Source organism: Penicillium hordei, assembly GCF_028827395.1.
Source record: "Penicillium hordei strain IBT 12815 chromosome Unknown utg000003l_segment0_segment0, whole genome shotgun sequence".
In the NCBI taxonomy this organism is placed as follows: Eukaryota; Fungi; Ascomycota; class Eurotiomycetes; order Eurotiales; family Aspergillaceae; genus Penicillium; species Penicillium hordei.
Genome location: NW_026623144.1, coordinates 4,743,787 through 4,758,989, shown reverse-complemented (window position 1 = coordinate 4,758,989; position 15,203 = coordinate 4,743,787). Strand labels below are relative to the sequence as shown.

The 15,203-nt window shown below is 50.0% G+C and overlaps 8 protein-coding genes across 8 annotated transcripts; 7 read left to right on the top strand and 1 right to left on the bottom strand.

The window, feature by feature from the left end:
- Positions 1 to 103: 103 nt before the first annotated feature.
- N7537_007009 (uncharacterized protein) lies at positions 104 to 744 on the top strand (the record flags this gene model as incomplete). Its single annotated transcript, XM_056898066.1, has 2 exons — positions 104 to 446; positions 707 to 744. 2 exons carry the CDS (start codon positions 104 to 106, stop codon positions 742 to 744), a joined length of 381 nt encoding a protein of 126 aa, XP_056753851.1.
- A 43-nt stretch (positions 745 to 787) lies between these two features.
- N7537_007008 (uncharacterized protein) lies at positions 788 to 4,155 on the top strand (the record flags this gene model as incomplete). The annotated part of the gene is made up of 7 exons (XM_056898065.1): positions 788 to 790; positions 889 to 954; positions 1,016 to 1,159; positions 1,212 to 1,314; positions 1,369 to 1,385; positions 1,432 to 3,020; positions 3,072 to 4,155. 7 exons carry the CDS (start codon positions 788 to 790, stop codon positions 4,153 to 4,155), a joined length of 3,006 nt encoding a protein of 1,001 aa, XP_056753850.1.
- A 213-nt stretch (positions 4,156 to 4,368) lies between these two features.
- On the top strand, positions 4,369 to 4,691 carry N7537_007007 (uncharacterized protein; the record flags this gene model as incomplete). The annotated part of the gene is made up of 2 exons (XM_056898064.1): positions 4,369 to 4,428; positions 4,482 to 4,691. The coding sequence occupies 2 exons, from the start codon at positions 4,369 to 4,371 to the stop codon at positions 4,689 to 4,691; spliced, it is 270 nt and encodes an 89-aa protein (XP_056753849.1).
- A 170-nt stretch (positions 4,692 to 4,861) lies between these two features.
- Positions 4,862 to 6,140, top strand: N7537_007006 (coenzyme A transporter; the record flags this gene model as incomplete). Its single annotated transcript, XM_056898063.1, has 2 exons — positions 4,862 to 5,098; positions 5,163 to 6,140. 2 exons carry the CDS (start codon positions 4,862 to 4,864, stop codon positions 6,138 to 6,140), a joined length of 1,215 nt encoding a protein of 404 aa, XP_056753848.1.
- Positions 6,141 to 6,511: 371 nt separating this feature from the next.
- Positions 6,512 to 7,584, top strand: N7537_007005 (RNA-binding ATPase activator ESF2; the record flags this gene model as incomplete). Its single annotated transcript, XM_056898062.1, has 2 exons — positions 6,512 to 7,124; positions 7,208 to 7,584. The coding sequence occupies 2 exons, from the start codon at positions 6,512 to 6,514 to the stop codon at positions 7,582 to 7,584; spliced, it is 990 nt and encodes a 329-aa protein (XP_056753847.1).
- A 763-nt stretch (positions 7,585 to 8,347) lies between these two features.
- Positions 8,348 to 10,364, bottom strand: N7537_007004 (ribosome-binding protein NMD3; the record flags this gene model as incomplete). The annotated part of the gene is made up of 6 exons (XM_056898061.1): positions 10,297 to 10,364; positions 10,090 to 10,189; positions 9,786 to 9,999; positions 9,627 to 9,702; positions 9,323 to 9,534; positions 8,348 to 9,270 (listed from the first exon to the last, which is right to left on the bottom strand). The coding sequence occupies exons 1-6, from the start codon at positions 10,353 to 10,355 to the stop codon at positions 8,348 to 8,350; spliced, it is 1,584 nt and encodes a 527-aa protein (XP_056753846.1). The 5' UTR covers positions 10,356 to 10,364.
- Positions 10,365 to 10,605: 241 nt separating this feature from the next.
- Positions 10,606 to 12,687, top strand: N7537_007003 (RsfS/YbeB/iojap family protein; the record flags this gene model as incomplete). Its single annotated transcript, XM_056898060.1, has 1 exon — positions 10,606 to 12,687. The coding sequence occupies one exon, from the start codon at positions 10,606 to 10,608 to the stop codon at positions 12,685 to 12,687; it is 2,082 nt and encodes a 693-aa protein (XP_056753845.1).
- Positions 12,688 to 12,952: 265 nt separating this feature from the next.
- Positions 12,953 to 14,545, top strand: pex12 (ubiquitin-protein ligase peroxin 12; the record flags this gene model as incomplete). The annotated part of the gene is made up of 2 exons (XM_056898059.1): positions 12,953 to 13,010; positions 13,113 to 14,545. The coding sequence occupies 2 exons, from the start codon at positions 12,953 to 12,955 to the stop codon at positions 14,543 to 14,545; spliced, it is 1,491 nt and encodes a 496-aa protein (XP_056753844.1).
- Positions 14,546 to 15,203: the final 658 nt, after the last annotated feature.

The window sequence follows — 15,203 nt, the reverse complement described above, 5'->3', positions numbered from 1 at the left end:
AGAATAGAAACTGAGAATTGATAACCGCGTTGAAGACTAGAAATATCATTGAAAATTGAAATGAACATAAGATAGATAAAATCTCCTTGATCAGACGAGTCGAATGAGGGTAAATACGGATAGAGTTGGGAAAGAAAGGAAGAAAGAATTGATAGTCGGAGATGACGAGGGGGAGGAGGGAGAGTCGAGGGTCCCGAGGAAAGCCCAGGTGCGTTTTTCTGCTGGGCTTTGGCTCCCGCTTGCTCCTCCTCTCCACCAATCAGCTTCCACCGCTGATTCGCGGTCCTGCAATGATCTACCGCTCCGTCCTTTTTGTCTACCTTTCTTCTTTCTTGCTTCCTACACCTTCAAATATTCACAGCTTCCCTCCCACCCCCTTGATATTATAGTTCATCATCTCAGAATCGCTTGGTTCTCAACTTCATTACAGGACGCGTTCTACTCCGGTAAGTCCGCATGAATTCCCGAGGCATCGCTATTCCACTGTTCGCGTGTTCTTCGTCTGCGACCAGGCCTGATCACGACAATTCACTCCTATCCACAACTGCCCATTCTTCACACAACGGTGCACCAGAGCAACTGGAGCACCTTCAATCTATATCGCAACTCCCGTTACCTCCGCCGATTGCGTTGTCTGACGCGGCCTCTACCTTCCCGCACTCAATCGACAAGCTTCACTCGCTAACTAAGATCGCGTTTTGTTTAGTCCCGTTCATGCTCGATTCTGGACACTGCATACGGTAGCCCCCGGCCGACTGGCGCGTCCACACTTAATATTTAAAGCATCATGGTATGCAACACCTTATCCGATGGAATGGCTGTGGAGGTGCCAAGAAGAAAGTGGTGGATGGTATGGAGACAAAGAGGCTTACACAATTGCATGTACAGGTGTTATTCAAACGCAAACCAGTCCAATACCTCCCGCAGACTGTCATTGAAGATGATAGTTCCGAGGTATGTACCTCTTATCACCCATACTGCAGACTTTCCCGCTGACCCTCTTTCTTCTTTCCAGGTCTGGGTCATCCCGGAGACCAATGAGGTCTTCACCAGCTATGAACCTTACCTCCAGCGAATGGACTTCTACAAACAGCGCCGATTCATCTGCGAGATCACCGGCCATTCGGGTTTGACCTTCTTCGAGGCGCTCCGCAGTGAGGTATATTATAACATGGACACCGAGTGATGGAAATATGCTAAATCTTGACTAGACGGAGGAATCGCGTGAAGTCAACAACAGTTTCCCCGATGCGCTGAGAGAACCTATTCTGCGCAGAATTCAGTTCTCTATAGTTTCGAGAGTGGACAGCCTGGGTATGCATTACTCTCTTTTCTAGTCTGAATCAAGCTAACGAATCTATTTCTCAGTGGATGAAATCTATGAAGTGAGATAATCCCATTATTTATTAACAACTCATCTAACAAACCTAGGAATTCAAATCAGACTTCTATCCGGGTGAAGCCGTTCTCATTTTGCTTGAGGATAGTAGTCGGCTTCATGGTACCATCAGAGACAAGGCAAACTTTGCAGAGCAGCTATATGCTGATGGCACCATTAAAACACCTGCTTTTGCCAGGTATCTGGTCAAGATCCTAGATCGACAAAACGAAGAGGCCCTGCTGGACCAGGACCACATCACGCGCGACCGAAAGGCATTCACTAAATTGATGCTGCGCGGATTCATCAAAAACAACGTCACCAGAGAGTCGTGGACAGGCGCGCCCTGGTTGGTCAAGCCCTCTGTCGCAGAGACATACAAGATCCCGATTGAGGTACCTAAGCATCTGCAGTATGGTGCGAAGGTGGCAGAGAAGAAGGCGATGAAGAAAGCGGACCAAGATGGCTTCTTTGGTTTCTTTTCTTCTCAGCAGCTGCCCGAGCTGAAACCTGCGGTCAAGGGACAGAAGTCGAAACTGTCTGCACAGGACATGGCAAAATCCAGGGAGGCGCAGTACCAAGAGTATCAGCGGTCACTGAATGGTAATCCATCATTCCTTCTGCCTTCCAACCCCTTGCGTCCTTCCAAACCGCCACTGGTTGGCGATAGGAAGCTTGCTGGACTCCCGGCAGTGGTCATCAAGAACGAGCCGAGAGCACCATCCCCGCCACCGATCAAGTATCCTATCGAAGATCTGGACCTTGCTCCTAATCCCGAAAAGCAACACCGACCGACCCTCAAGTTTATGATGGTAGGTGAGTCTGAGGATGACGGAGCACAGAACCTTCTGCCTGATGATCTAGAGCCGGAAACCGTGGGGTTGCTCCTGGAGACTTGGGACACACTCAATGTCTACTGTGAAGTATTCGAACTGGATTCCTTCACCTTTGACGATTTTATCCAAGCTATGCGGTTCTCATCAGATGAAGTGGACTGCGAGCTTTTCGTTGAAGTGCATTGCGCCGTTCTCAAAAAACTCGTCAACTCATCGAACGATGATGGTGCTGTCCAGATCTCACTCCCAGACTTCCCTGTTGATGATTCTGATGAATCCGAAGAAGAAGGCGAGGAAGAGGAAGAAGAAGCCGAGGAAGAGTCCCCAGAGCCGCAGGTGAAGCCTGGGAGAATGACCACCAGAGGAAGCTTGGCCAAGGAAGAGGCAGTCATCATCAAGGCACAGATCAATGAAGATGAACCCGAGGAGACACAGATTCATCGCGCCGGCGAGATGTTTGAGAAGTATGGATGGATTGATCGTCTCCGCAAACGCGATTTCCGCAACGGTGGATGGCAGTTGGTGATAGTTGGACTTTTGCACCAGCTATCTATCCGTTCTCGCTCGGAGCAAATCTGCAACACCATTCTCAAGCACCTGGCACCTCTCGATCGTGAACCTACACAATACACCGTGCAGGAGCAGTATCACACACTCGACATCAATTTGCGTACCAAGGTGCTCCAGATGATTTGCATGTTGAGCCTGGAGACCAAGGCCATCCGAAACTATCTAGAAGAGTGCAGCAATCAGATGACAGAGTTGCGCAAGGAGAAGATTGAATATCAGAAGGCTCGCAAAGCAGGGTAAGTCAATCATTAACTATTGTCATCTCAGCCGCTAACATCATCTTCCAGACTCATCGAGCTTCGTCAGCTGCACCAAGAACGCAAGGCCGTTCAGCCTGAACCTGAAAAGGCTGGGAAGTCACCTACGCCGGTGCCCGAGCTGGACGGCTTGGATGATTCTCGATTGCTGGAAGGAGACTCTGAAATGGTCGGGGACACTGAAGACGAGGATATCCCTCGACCACGCTCGTTACGTGGAGGGATCGATCGGGCCCTCGAGCGTAAACGCAAGCAAGAATTGGAAAAGGAGCGAAAGGAGATATTGGCGAAGCAGCCTAAGGGATCCAAGCAATACCAGCGAGTCTTGAAGAAGATCGACGAGCAGAAGGCCAATATCGAGAAGCTCCAGGAGCAGATTGAGACTGTGGAGAACAGCCTTCGCGAAACCGACTGCCCTAGGATCAGATGCCTTGGACTGGATCGCTTCTGCAATCGCTACTGGTGGTTTGAGCGTAATGCGATGCCCTACGAGGGTATGCCAGAGAGCTCAACGGCCGAGGCACACTACGCCAATGGCCGTCTGTGGGTGCAAGGCCCGGATGAAATGGAGCACGCCGGTTTCATCGACGTGACCGATGAACAGCGGAAGCAGTACCAGAAACATTTTCAAACCACCCCTGCAGAGCGCAAGAAGCACGAGGAGGGGCCAACCCATGTGTCGAATGCTCGTGAATGGGGCTACTACGAGGATCCCGAGGCAATTGAACAGCTTGTGGAGTGGCTGGACTCGCGCGGCAACCGGGAGTCCAAGTTGCTTAAGGAGCTGCTTCTCCAGCAAGAGTACATTGCCAAGTATATGAAGAATCGCAAGGCGTACCTAGCCGAGACGCCTGATAGAGCCGAGTCGGAGGACATCCCAGCCAAACGTGTGACCACCCGGACCAAGACTTATCTGGATGTGAACGAGAGTGGTCCCCGCTGCCTGCGCTGGAAAAACACGACCGCGTTGTCTGAGCATGGACATCTTCATGTTGACCCTGGCCGGCCAGCCAAGCGCAAGCGAGTTTCGGATGACACCAGAGTGACCAAGGCAGCCAAACAGGCTAAGCAGGCTAAGCCTTTGACCCGAACACGCGCTCAGCGCAAGGGTTGATGCTTCCAGAAGGCGTTAATCCTACAATATCACGCGACCACGATATTCTTTGTACTTCGTATACATTTCGAGCTGCATGGAGGCGGGGAGTTCATTTCTTTTCACTGGCATATTTTTTTGGGAAGAAGTTAAATAGCTTAGAAGCAATGCAACAACATAGAACAAGTCTCTTAGAACAACATAAATTCAGACTACAAAGTAGGGTAGGCTACGATGAAGGGCCACCGAATGCTTATCGGCAATAAGTCCCGATTAGGTCTAGCGTTGGAAGTAGTACGATGACAAACCGGCTTCTCGGGACTCGCTGATTTTGCGGGCCGTATTAGTACCGTAATCCGCCGGTTATTCGCGGAGAGCCATTGGTATCGGCATGTCAGAAGATTTGTAACGACAATCGTCCGAACTTCCAGATGTCGCAAATACGTCAGTGGAAACATACACAGGACGTTATTCTTCTTTCACTTTTCGCCATTGCACTGTCATATTATTCTTTCAAACACCCTTCAAGATCGCTGTGCTGTCAATACAACTATTAGATATCTGCATGCACAGTTGAAGCGTCCCGAAGATCGTCCGGTACCCCGAGAACTCTAGCTGAATATCGCCGAAACTGATCACGAGGGCGACTCCCCCGGACATTCTCACCCCTCCTGCGAGCCTCGGTTGCTCTCTCGCAATACCGTCTTTCTTTTCCTCTTCCTATTCCATGTCGACTGGTCATGCCTATGACCCCAACAAACCCCCAGAGTTTACTCCACAACCCGCTCCGATGAGCGAGACCGCACAGCCGGGATCGTCGCCTGTCGGCGCCGCTACGAAACCAATTGTGTCAAATCATACCGCCGTCATGGACAAAACACAGAGCGGCGATATCAACATCAAAAAGCGTAGTTGGGATTATGTGATGAGGAGTGGAATTGCAGGAGGACTGGCGGGGTGTGCGGTAAGTCTCCATGGGTTACAGATCCTTGCGAGATTCATACTGATTAATGCGCCGGACATCATAGGCCAAGACCGTGGTAGCACCCCTCGACCGCGTGAAGATCCTCTTCCAGGCTTCAAATCCTCAATTCGCTAAATATACGGGCAGCTGGACTGGCCTGGCAGCAGCGATTCGAGATATCAAGCGCACTGAAGGGTTCCAGGGCCTGTACAAAGGCCACTCCGTGACCCTCCTTCGAATTTTCCCATACGCCGCCATAAAGTTCCTTGCATACGAGCAGATCCGCGCAGTTATCATTCCTTCCAGCGAATACGAGACCCCGTTCCGCCGCCTAGTCTCCGGCAGTTTAGCCGGTGTTACCTCTGTGTGTTTCACATACCCATTGGAGCTGATGCGCGTGCGCATGGCGTTTGAAACCCGACAATCGCACCGCTCAGGCTTGGTGGACATCTGGCGGCAAATCTACCACGAACGTGTCCAACCCCCATCAACCAATTCTGCTGCGGCAGCCGAGTCTTCTTCCGTTGCTATTGCCGAAAGCGCTTCATCTGCCGTTTCAAAAGTTGTCCCGCGCACTGGAATTACCAATTTCTACCGCGGTTTTTCCCCGACTATCCTCGGCATGCTCCCGTACGCCGGGATGTCTTTCCTCACCCACGACACAGTGGGAGACTTGTTCCGTCACCCAAGTGTGGCGCGTTACACCCTCAGACGAGCAACACAGCCAAAAAACCCCGCGGATCGACCTAAACGACCGCAGCTCAATACCACGTCCGAGCTTCTGTCCGGTGCTGTGGCCGGTCTAGTTTCGCAGACTTCGTCATACCCAGTTGAGGTCGTCCGTCGGCGGATGCAGGTCGGTGGTGCAGTCGGTGACGGACGCCGACTCGGAATCGCTGAAACGGCCCGCACAATCTGGCTTGAGAGAGGGTTTAGAGGCTTCTGGGTTGGACTGACTATTGGATACGCCAAGGTCGTTCCTATGGTTGCAGTGAGCTTCTACGTTTATGAGCGAGCCAAGGGATCGCTGGGCATCAGTTAGACTTGTGACATATTCATTTCTTTTCTTGCATATACCATGAGGACTCTTGATACTGGTTCTCTGTGGCGTTCGTGGATACCTTGGGACGGTTGTTTTTAGCATATAGAGCCCGAATGGCTCAGAGATATACTAGTACAAAATTTCAAAGATTTTCTTTCATATTTCATCTGTCATTGAAATTCATTGTAAATCATTGTAAGCTGGACTGTCTCATAAATAACTCTCGACTTTGATATGTGGCTGATGTGTGGCGGATTCGTAGATCTAATTGGAACGGCTTGACTCCGAGGGCACAGACCACCCGCATAAAAAAAGTTGCAGACCTCCGCCACCCACGACCAAGTCGATCAAACGTCCTCGGATTCCACAAAATGACGACTCGCAAACACAACGATTTCCTAGACATCGCAGCCAGCGACGATGAGGCCAGTGGCAGCGATCGCGGCTACGACTCCGAAGCCAATGCCGCGGAGAGCAAAGGACGGGCAGTGAAGAGGCGACGGACGACAGCCACGCAAGACTTCTCGCAGGACTCTGACGAAGATGAGGATGAGGAGGACAAACCCCTCGAAAAAGAAGACGAAGATAACGAGGACGAAGACGGCGGCGCAAGTCTGGAAGACTCAACAAAACCCAGCACTAAATCAGCGAAGTCGCTCAAAGCAAAGGGCAAGCTTGCTAAGTTATCTAAACTGGCCAACGGCAAAGCACCCAAGAAAACCCGTTCAGGTGTCATATACTTTTCCTCTCTCCCGCCATACCTCAAACCCTTCGCCTTAAAAGCAATGCTAGAGAAGAGAGGGTTTGGAGGTATCACGAAGGTCTTCCTAGCACCTCTTCTCCCCTCCGCAGCCGGTAATCGCAGCCGCTCGAATAAGAGAAAGCTCTACACGGAAGGGTGGATTGAGTTCGAATCCAAAAAGACAGCGAAGATCTGCGCAGAGACCTTGAATGCGACTATTGTTGGTGGATTGAAGTCGAGCTGTGAGTCTACCGGCCTTTTCGCCATTACATACATCCCTACTATTTTGCGATGAATATATACTGACTAGTGTTACGATATATAGGGTATCACGATGACGTGTGGAACATCAAATATCTCTCACGGTACTCTTGGGAGGATCTTATGCAATCTGTACAACGGGAGAGATCCGAGAGGGAAAGCAAGAGGAAGATTGCGGATGCTCGTGAAGCCAAGGAAGCCAAGATGTTCATTGCGGGTGTTGAGAGTGGTCGCATTGCTGATGGTATGGCGAAGAAGAATGAGGAGAAGATGAAGAGGCGGTTGGAGGCGGCTGGTGATGGGGATAAGGAACTGCCGCAGCCTAAGGAGGCGAAGCCTACGAGAAGGCGGTTCCATTTCCAGCAGAATGAGGTTGTTAAGGGGTCGAAGGATGGTGCTATGGCTGATGATGCCAAGCGGGTACTTGGGAAGATCTTCTGAGTTAGGATTTTACGGGGAATGTTTCTTCTTATTCTTATTCATTAAGGCTTTTATGGCCTCTGGTCTGTTTACTTGATCTACTGCAGCCCGACTTTCTAATATTAGATCACCGAGATGTAAAATCCTGAGGTTGAGAGAGTACATCTGGTTAAACTTCGGTATCCTCTTTCTTTTTTGACTCTATTTGATACTATAATGCACAGTACTGTGCAAATCTACTCTAATGGTGATCTAAATACACAATCACCGCTTCAATATGCTGAACGGAGGCACTCACTTTGCTCTGCTTCAAGCCCAACTTCTCTCTATCAAAGCTCATACATCGAGTATTGCGATCATCATTTTCATACTATTTAAAATTTGGTCTTAACAAAAACATGGCCTCAAAATTCTGACGCTGAGGACTTTTGGAAGTCTGCTTCTCGACACATTCGATTCTATGTTGACAAACAATCTTGTGGTTCTTACCAAGCCCACCAATATATAACCCTAGAAACTTACAGTCAACTACATCTGCAAAACTTCTCAACTCGCCTTTACAACCATAACTAACTTTGTGCTCTGACTTTAATTCATTCTCATCTAAAACAATTGATACATTCAGTCCTAGAATAAGGTCTAGAATAAGAATATGGCATCTGCATGCTGTATATTGTACGTATCAATTCGAAATCATGAACTTTTTGATTGAAAACCCAGAAACATAAACGCCAACCGGTGCCATGATCATCAATGATAACATCCAGACTCTGACTGACTTCTCCTAATTGTCCTCCATGTTCAACTCATCAAAGTCATCAAGCAGCTCATCCATGTTGATTTTCGGCACAGCGTGTTCATCCTCGTCCATGTCATCATCGCCATCCTCATCTATCTGGTCGGCCCTGACCTGGTATTGACGGTTCTTGTACAGATCGAGTGTTTGACGCAGTTCCTGATCCTCCTCCACGTCACGTAAGAACATTTCGTAATCATGTTCCATCCTAGCCTGCTCCTGCTCCTGGCGCTTGTTTGTGGGGACATTGACTGTAGCAGCAGTGGCCTCCTCTTCATGCTCGCGAGCCATACGCTTCAAACGCCAGCTGCGGGCCTTGGACTTCTTGCTGCGGACGTAGTGCTTCTTGATAAGGACCACATCCGGAACCGTTGAGCTGTACTGGTGGCTATTCTCAATTGCCTCGAGTTGATCGTTGTTGAACTGGGTTCCCGACAAGTGGTATCCGAGAACAGAATCACCCACGTGTAGAACACCACCGAGATGAGTCCGTGTGAAATAGGTGGTATCGTTAGATCCTAGATCTGAAGCACGAGCAACTGTGGCCTCAGAAAGGAGGTACCGACCATTAGAGTGGCCGGTAGATTCAATATCCAAGACAATGAATTCCCTAAGCTCGGTGGTATCTGCAAGGTTCGGGAATGGCTGGCGCCAGTAAGTGCTAGCAGGAAGGTCGGTTGTTCGTAGGGTGCAAGGGTCCATAAGATTGATAGACGTGCCTACCCGATAACAGATAGCGAGCGGACTTATATCAGACAATGAGCGGGCCAGCTTAATCGGCAGAGCAACGAGATCATCCTTGCAGATAGGGATAATTTCGCACGAATACGAGAACTTATACGAAGAAGTCGACGTATGAATATCCATTGAAATTAGTTCATGGCTCTTCTTGGAACGCATGGGAACCACGGCTGGTAGTTGTCAGTAAACTTGCATATATTAGGAAAAGGGGAAAATACTGACATTCTAAGAATGAAAGCATACGCTCGGCTTCATTTCTCTTTGCGAAGAAGAAATCAAGACCTTCGTTCGATTCCTTGATGTTGACAGTATCCTTGTGGGCATTATGCTTGAGGATAAGCTGTTCCAGGTACATAAATGTCCGCTTGTGAGGGACCTTCTGTCTGATTTGGATAGATGCTTGCCAGCTATGATGCGTATAAGATTTGGCGCAGCTGTAGGAGTGTTAGTTTAATAGCATTTTTGGGAGTATTTGTGATGTTGGTGTTGTGGTGTATGTTGTTTGGGGGGGGGGACATGAGCATACCCAGAACACTGCTGATTGGCAACAACAAATTCAACCTCAAATTGCTGTTGCACGATAGTGCCTTGGAAGGCCTCCGCTAATGGGGTGTTAGCTTTGATCTCAGGGCTAAATGTGCTAACGCGGAATTGGTGGATGCTTGCGCAGGTGGGTAGAACTAACTTTGTATGGTGATCTTCAGCCTCAATCTCTTCGAATGAGGTTCGGTCCAAATGAAGCTGGCGTCAATGATTCGGACTTTGTTCAGACCACGGAGCTTGCGTAGGCAAATGGCGAGTAGTTCCTTCGACTCGAGAGCTGCGACAACCCAGCTGTTGGGGGGCTGTAGCCACCGTTCGCAATCCCTACAGCAGTGAATCACCGCCTCTCGTTGCACCTATAAATCAAAGAGAGTTAATGTCAGCTGGGACAAATCATAGGAGTGTAGGAAGGCTTCTTCTAAGCCCAAAAATGGAGTTATACATACACCTCCGGCAACATCGACAGTAAGACGAATACAATCCGAACATAGGGCTCCGGCTGAGAGTGTTCCATCAATAGCAGCGCCACAGTTGCAGCAAAGAATTCTGATAAAGTAAAGTAGTTAGTACCTAGAGTTGCAGTATAACGAGTTTGGAGGATTGGCCCAGCGGGGTTGGAACATGTAGGGAAGAAAGTTGCGATAAGAACTCACGTGGCTGCGACTTTCTCCTGCTGCGTGAAATAGACGGGGGCATCCAAATCCATCGACATATTGATGAGTAGAATCGGATATCAAACCCAAGACTGAGAAAATCACCAGGGTATTGAGGATTCAAAGAGTTTACAGCGCCGTGGATTTGTGATATTTGCCCCCCACCTGGATGGATCTTTTTTTCTGATGACTCAGCTGTTTGTCGTGTTTGCATTCGTTATCTTGATATCACCGAGCAAACCAACCTTGGGAACCGAACTGTTGGAAGAACTCAAGATCCTCATTTCTTTTTCCAATATAGCCATCACCATGAGCAGGGCTCTTTTGCAAGGGGCTGCGTGCCAGACTTGTCGGCATGAGGTGCTACGGTCCTTTGTTTCTGTCTCCGGCATTCCAATGCCACGATCCTCTCCTCTTTCCTCCCGTTCGATCTCCAACGCTAGAGCTTTCTCCGCTGTAACTTTGCTGCGGTCTGATCGCCCTCCAAGTTTGAACCAGCTTAACATTCATCTGTCTGAACCAGAAGAGCCATCACCGCACTCGGACACCAATACGCCCACCCCATCACAGCATGTCCCCTGGTATCTGCAGGAAGAGGCGCCGATCATTAAGGAGCGCCCGTTGACCGAAGCCCATCTTCCCCAGATCCCAGACGATTCACCAGAGATGCTCTCGACTCTATTGGAGTATACATATAAGGACTTGGGCTTGGATGGTCTCAAGCTTTTTGACCTACGCGGCCTCGAAATCCCTGCAGCTCTCGGTGCTAATGTCATCATGGTCATCGGAACCGCTCGCAGTGTGAAGCATTTGAACGTATCTGCAGATCGTCTCTGTCGCTGGTTGAGAAGTCAATATAAATTGTCTCCCTACGCTGACGGCTTACTTGGACGCAACGAGTTGAAAATCAAACTCCGCCGCAAGGCCAAGCGAGCGCGCGCCGCTAGTGCAGCAGGTTCAATGGTCGACGAAAAGGATGATGGAATCACTACAGGATGGATTTGTGTAAATGCGGGTACGGTGGATAAAGGCGCTACTACGACCCAGTTGAGCGATGTTGGAATTGAAGGATTTGGTAATCTTGACCTTGGGACTAGTGTGGTTGTACAGATCTTCACCGAGGAGAAGCGGGCTGATGTTGACCTTGATGGCCTCTGGGAGGCTACTTTAGCCCGCGAGGGGCGCAAGAATACCCGGGAGAGCACAGGGGATATATCCAAGACCGGTGCTGCGCCCCCCAGGTCTATGTCCGATGGATTTGGTTCCATTCCTGGCCAAAGGAGAGGCTTTCATACCGTGCACAGACTCGCACTATCTGCTATGAACTCCACTGAGTCTGGTTTAGAAGCTGGTTTCTCTGGCATGGGGACTTCGTCCTCCACACTTCCAGGCGGCGCAGCAGCAGTTGCATCCCAATTGACACCGACGTCTTTGCTCCAGATTCTCGCTGAACTTCCTGCTGATAGTGCACGAAATGAGCTTGGAAGCGGCCCGAATGATCGCCAGTCCACTCTTTTTCTACGGCTCTTCTATACCAACCACGCTGCGCGGTTTTCTGCGCAGGAAAAAGCCACCTTTCGATTGAAATTGTTTTCTATTGCTGTATCTCGGCGACACCTAGCTTACACTAAGGAGGCACTTTTCAGCACATTCTCTGATTTTCTACGCGACGGGTATGACCTTCCGGATGACCTTGGATTCGATGTTGTTTCTGCGCTTCTAACGCCGAGAACAGCGGGTGTTATCACCGAACAGTCTGAGACTCATTCACCAGACACTGGCATGGAGCTTGCTTTGTTAGTGCTGGATCGCTTGAGCCTCCGTGGTGTGCCGATTTTGAACATGAAGATTTTCAATATACTCTATCAAGCAGTCTGTGCACCCAATCCAGCACTTTCGAGCCTGAATGAATTGCACCCTGAAGAGAGTTCCTCAAGTTCTTCTGTGGTTCAACGGACCGAGTCTCGGAAACAAATCTTGTCTCGGCTGTCGAAGATACTCGCGGCTGCCAACGTTCCTTTTGACGCAGGAGATGCGCGTCAGCTTATGGTGACATTATTTCAATGCGGGGATTATGACGGTTTCTGGCGCTTGTGGCGCCAATTTCCCTTGAAAGGTGCTAGCCGCACACAAGAGGATTACGTGCAGCTATTCAAGTTGCATGCCGAGTTGGGCGAGGAAGTGCGAGCGCGCGAGTGTCTGTCGACGGGGGTAGCATTGATGAATCGAGAGTCCCCTGCCATTGTGCTACAGGGTCCGATCGTGACAGCCATCATGCATTGTATTTTGGTGGCAGACCCGACACTTCAGAACCGAGATGAAGGAGCGTCTCCGAGCTTCTACATGCCACTCTGGACTGAGTGCCAGGAGGCACTTGCTCGGGAAAATTGAATGACGAGGGATCAATCTGTAAAATCATCTAGCATATATTATCCAGTGTACAATATTACATCCGTATCTAATGTGAAATATCGAAGTTGTAATTAAATATCCGCCGAACGTAGGGCATGGATGGATCTCCTGCCTGGAGCGACGTAGTCAGCTCGGATAAGTTGAGCCTCGGCATATGATCACTGGTTCCGGCGGCTCTTCCTCTTCATCTCTCTTCGAACACCTTAAAGCACCACCCTGATAAGGATGACTGGCACTTCTGACGATGGAGTACCTTCCTAGTCTTCAACAGGAGTTCGATGAGCACAAGCCATCGCTCTTTGGTAAGTCGATTGATGCTTCCCCGCGTAGATGGAGACCCCAGACACGGGGAACCCCCCATACATGACTGGAATCGCTAACGCGGAGATCGTGCTCGACAACAGAACTCCTAGCTGAGCAACAGCTCTCGGACCTTCTTCCTCCATCTTTGCGTTATCTTCTCGCAGTCGCAACGCACCGCCACCCGCGCTATCTCCTCCGGATCCTCAACTCATACGACGAAGTCTACGCCCTCCTTTCATTAATAGTCGAACGTTACTACCTGCGAACATTCGGCGGCTCCTTCACAGAAAACTTCTATTCCCTGAAACGTGAGCGCGTTCTCCGCACCAAGAATGGCGAGATCCCGCGCTCCCAGGTCGGCGCCGCAGGCCCCGTGCGCGACGCCCTGAAGCTACACTCGACGGACATCTGGAAGAATTTGTTCGTCATGGTTGGCATCCCTTACCTAAAACGTAAGTTAGATGAAGGATATGACATTCATGCTGCGCCACATGCATCTCTGGTCACCAGCGGCGGTCCACGATATAACCCCAGCGACGACCTGCCGGCCAATCCGTCGCTGCGCCAGCGCATCTTCTTCTACTACAAGTGGTTCCTACGCAATGTCTACCCATCCGTGAATGCGGCATACTATTTCTCCGTTCTGGCATTTAACCTCGCCTACCTCTTCGACAACACAAAGTACTCCTCCCCGTTCCTGTGGCTTATCGGCACGCGCATCCGCCGCCTTGGCAGCGCAGACCACCGCGCCATCGCCGCAGTGCTAGATCCCAAGCCCGGGCCCAGCACCGGGCGATCTCAGCGACCCGGCGGTGGCCTTCTTGGTCTCCTTAGTCCGCAGAATCTTCATACTCAGCTCCTGACCTCGTTGCGCTACTTCCTTCCTGCGTCGATCTTCGCCCTCAAGTTCTTAGAATGGTGGCATGCGAGTGACTTCTCTCGCCAGCTCGCCCGTAAAGCAACTGAGGTCCTAGATCTACCCGCCCCTGTTGTGGCAGGCTTAACTTCTCCCGCGGAACGACGGAAATCGGCACTCCAAGACGAGAAAGAAAAGGCCAAGAAGCAGGCCGAGCAGGAGAAAAAGAGCGCTGCCGGTGATCTTAAGCCAGCACTCAAGCCTCCTCGTCGCCACCAACCCCCAATCTCCGCGACTTCTTACCTACCCATCTATACTGTATCCTTGCCTCCGGCTGATCCCTCGAGCGCCAACACCTGCCCTGTCTGCATGGGTGCGCTCGTTAACCCGACTGCTTGCCAGACGGGGTACGTGTTTTGTTATGTGTGCATCTTCCACTGGCTGAACGGTGAGCACCAGCGCCAACTGGATTTCATGACCGGTGAGGGTGCTGGCGCGCCTTGGGAAGAGGAGATCATAGGCGATGACGAAGAGACGAAGAAAGGTCCTAGTGGAGATGAAGCTGAATCAGGACCCCGCAAACGATCTGGTAAATGGGAGAGTGGCAAGGGGAGATGTCCTGTCACAGGAAGGAGAGTGCTTGGAGGCACCGAGGGATTGAGGAGGGTATTGGTTTGATCTGGGGTTGCGTAGTCCCAATTTTCGATATATTAATCGTTAAGCGCACATTGTATAGCAGATTGCTTTGGATTGGAGCCTGGGGGTACATTATTGCTCGAAACTGTATATACGATACATATCCTATCTCTCGTCCTCTTACTCTACGTACTCGATTTCTGCTAGGTGCCTTACTCTACCGTCTTCATCAAGGTCTCATGTCTAATTCTTGATAGATACATTATTCTTAGAATTAAATGATATATTTCGTAGTCCTAACCATGCTATATAGTTATATCTTAACTTTCACAGCCAGTTAAGCCCAATATTTCGTGCCCTTCAGAGATTTCTTCTTTACCAAACCAAGAATCCTCATCTCAGCAGCGCTAGAGAGTGTTTTTAGTCGAAATGTATCCTGGCAGATTGGCCCTCTCACCTTTGGTAGCGCGTCGAGTCTTTATTCCGCGACCTCGTGTAAATAACTTCCAGGTGCCACCGAGATGTAGCGAATTGCGCCCAGAGAAGTACCAGACTTAGTTAGCAGAGACACTGATATAACCTAACCTCTTGCATGTCATCCTTGTCCGCTGAGGATAGATGGGCGTTGGCACCCCTAGACGAGAATATTAGGATAGAAGTATTTGCGGTTCATGGTGGAAATTAGGGACTCTCAAGTAAC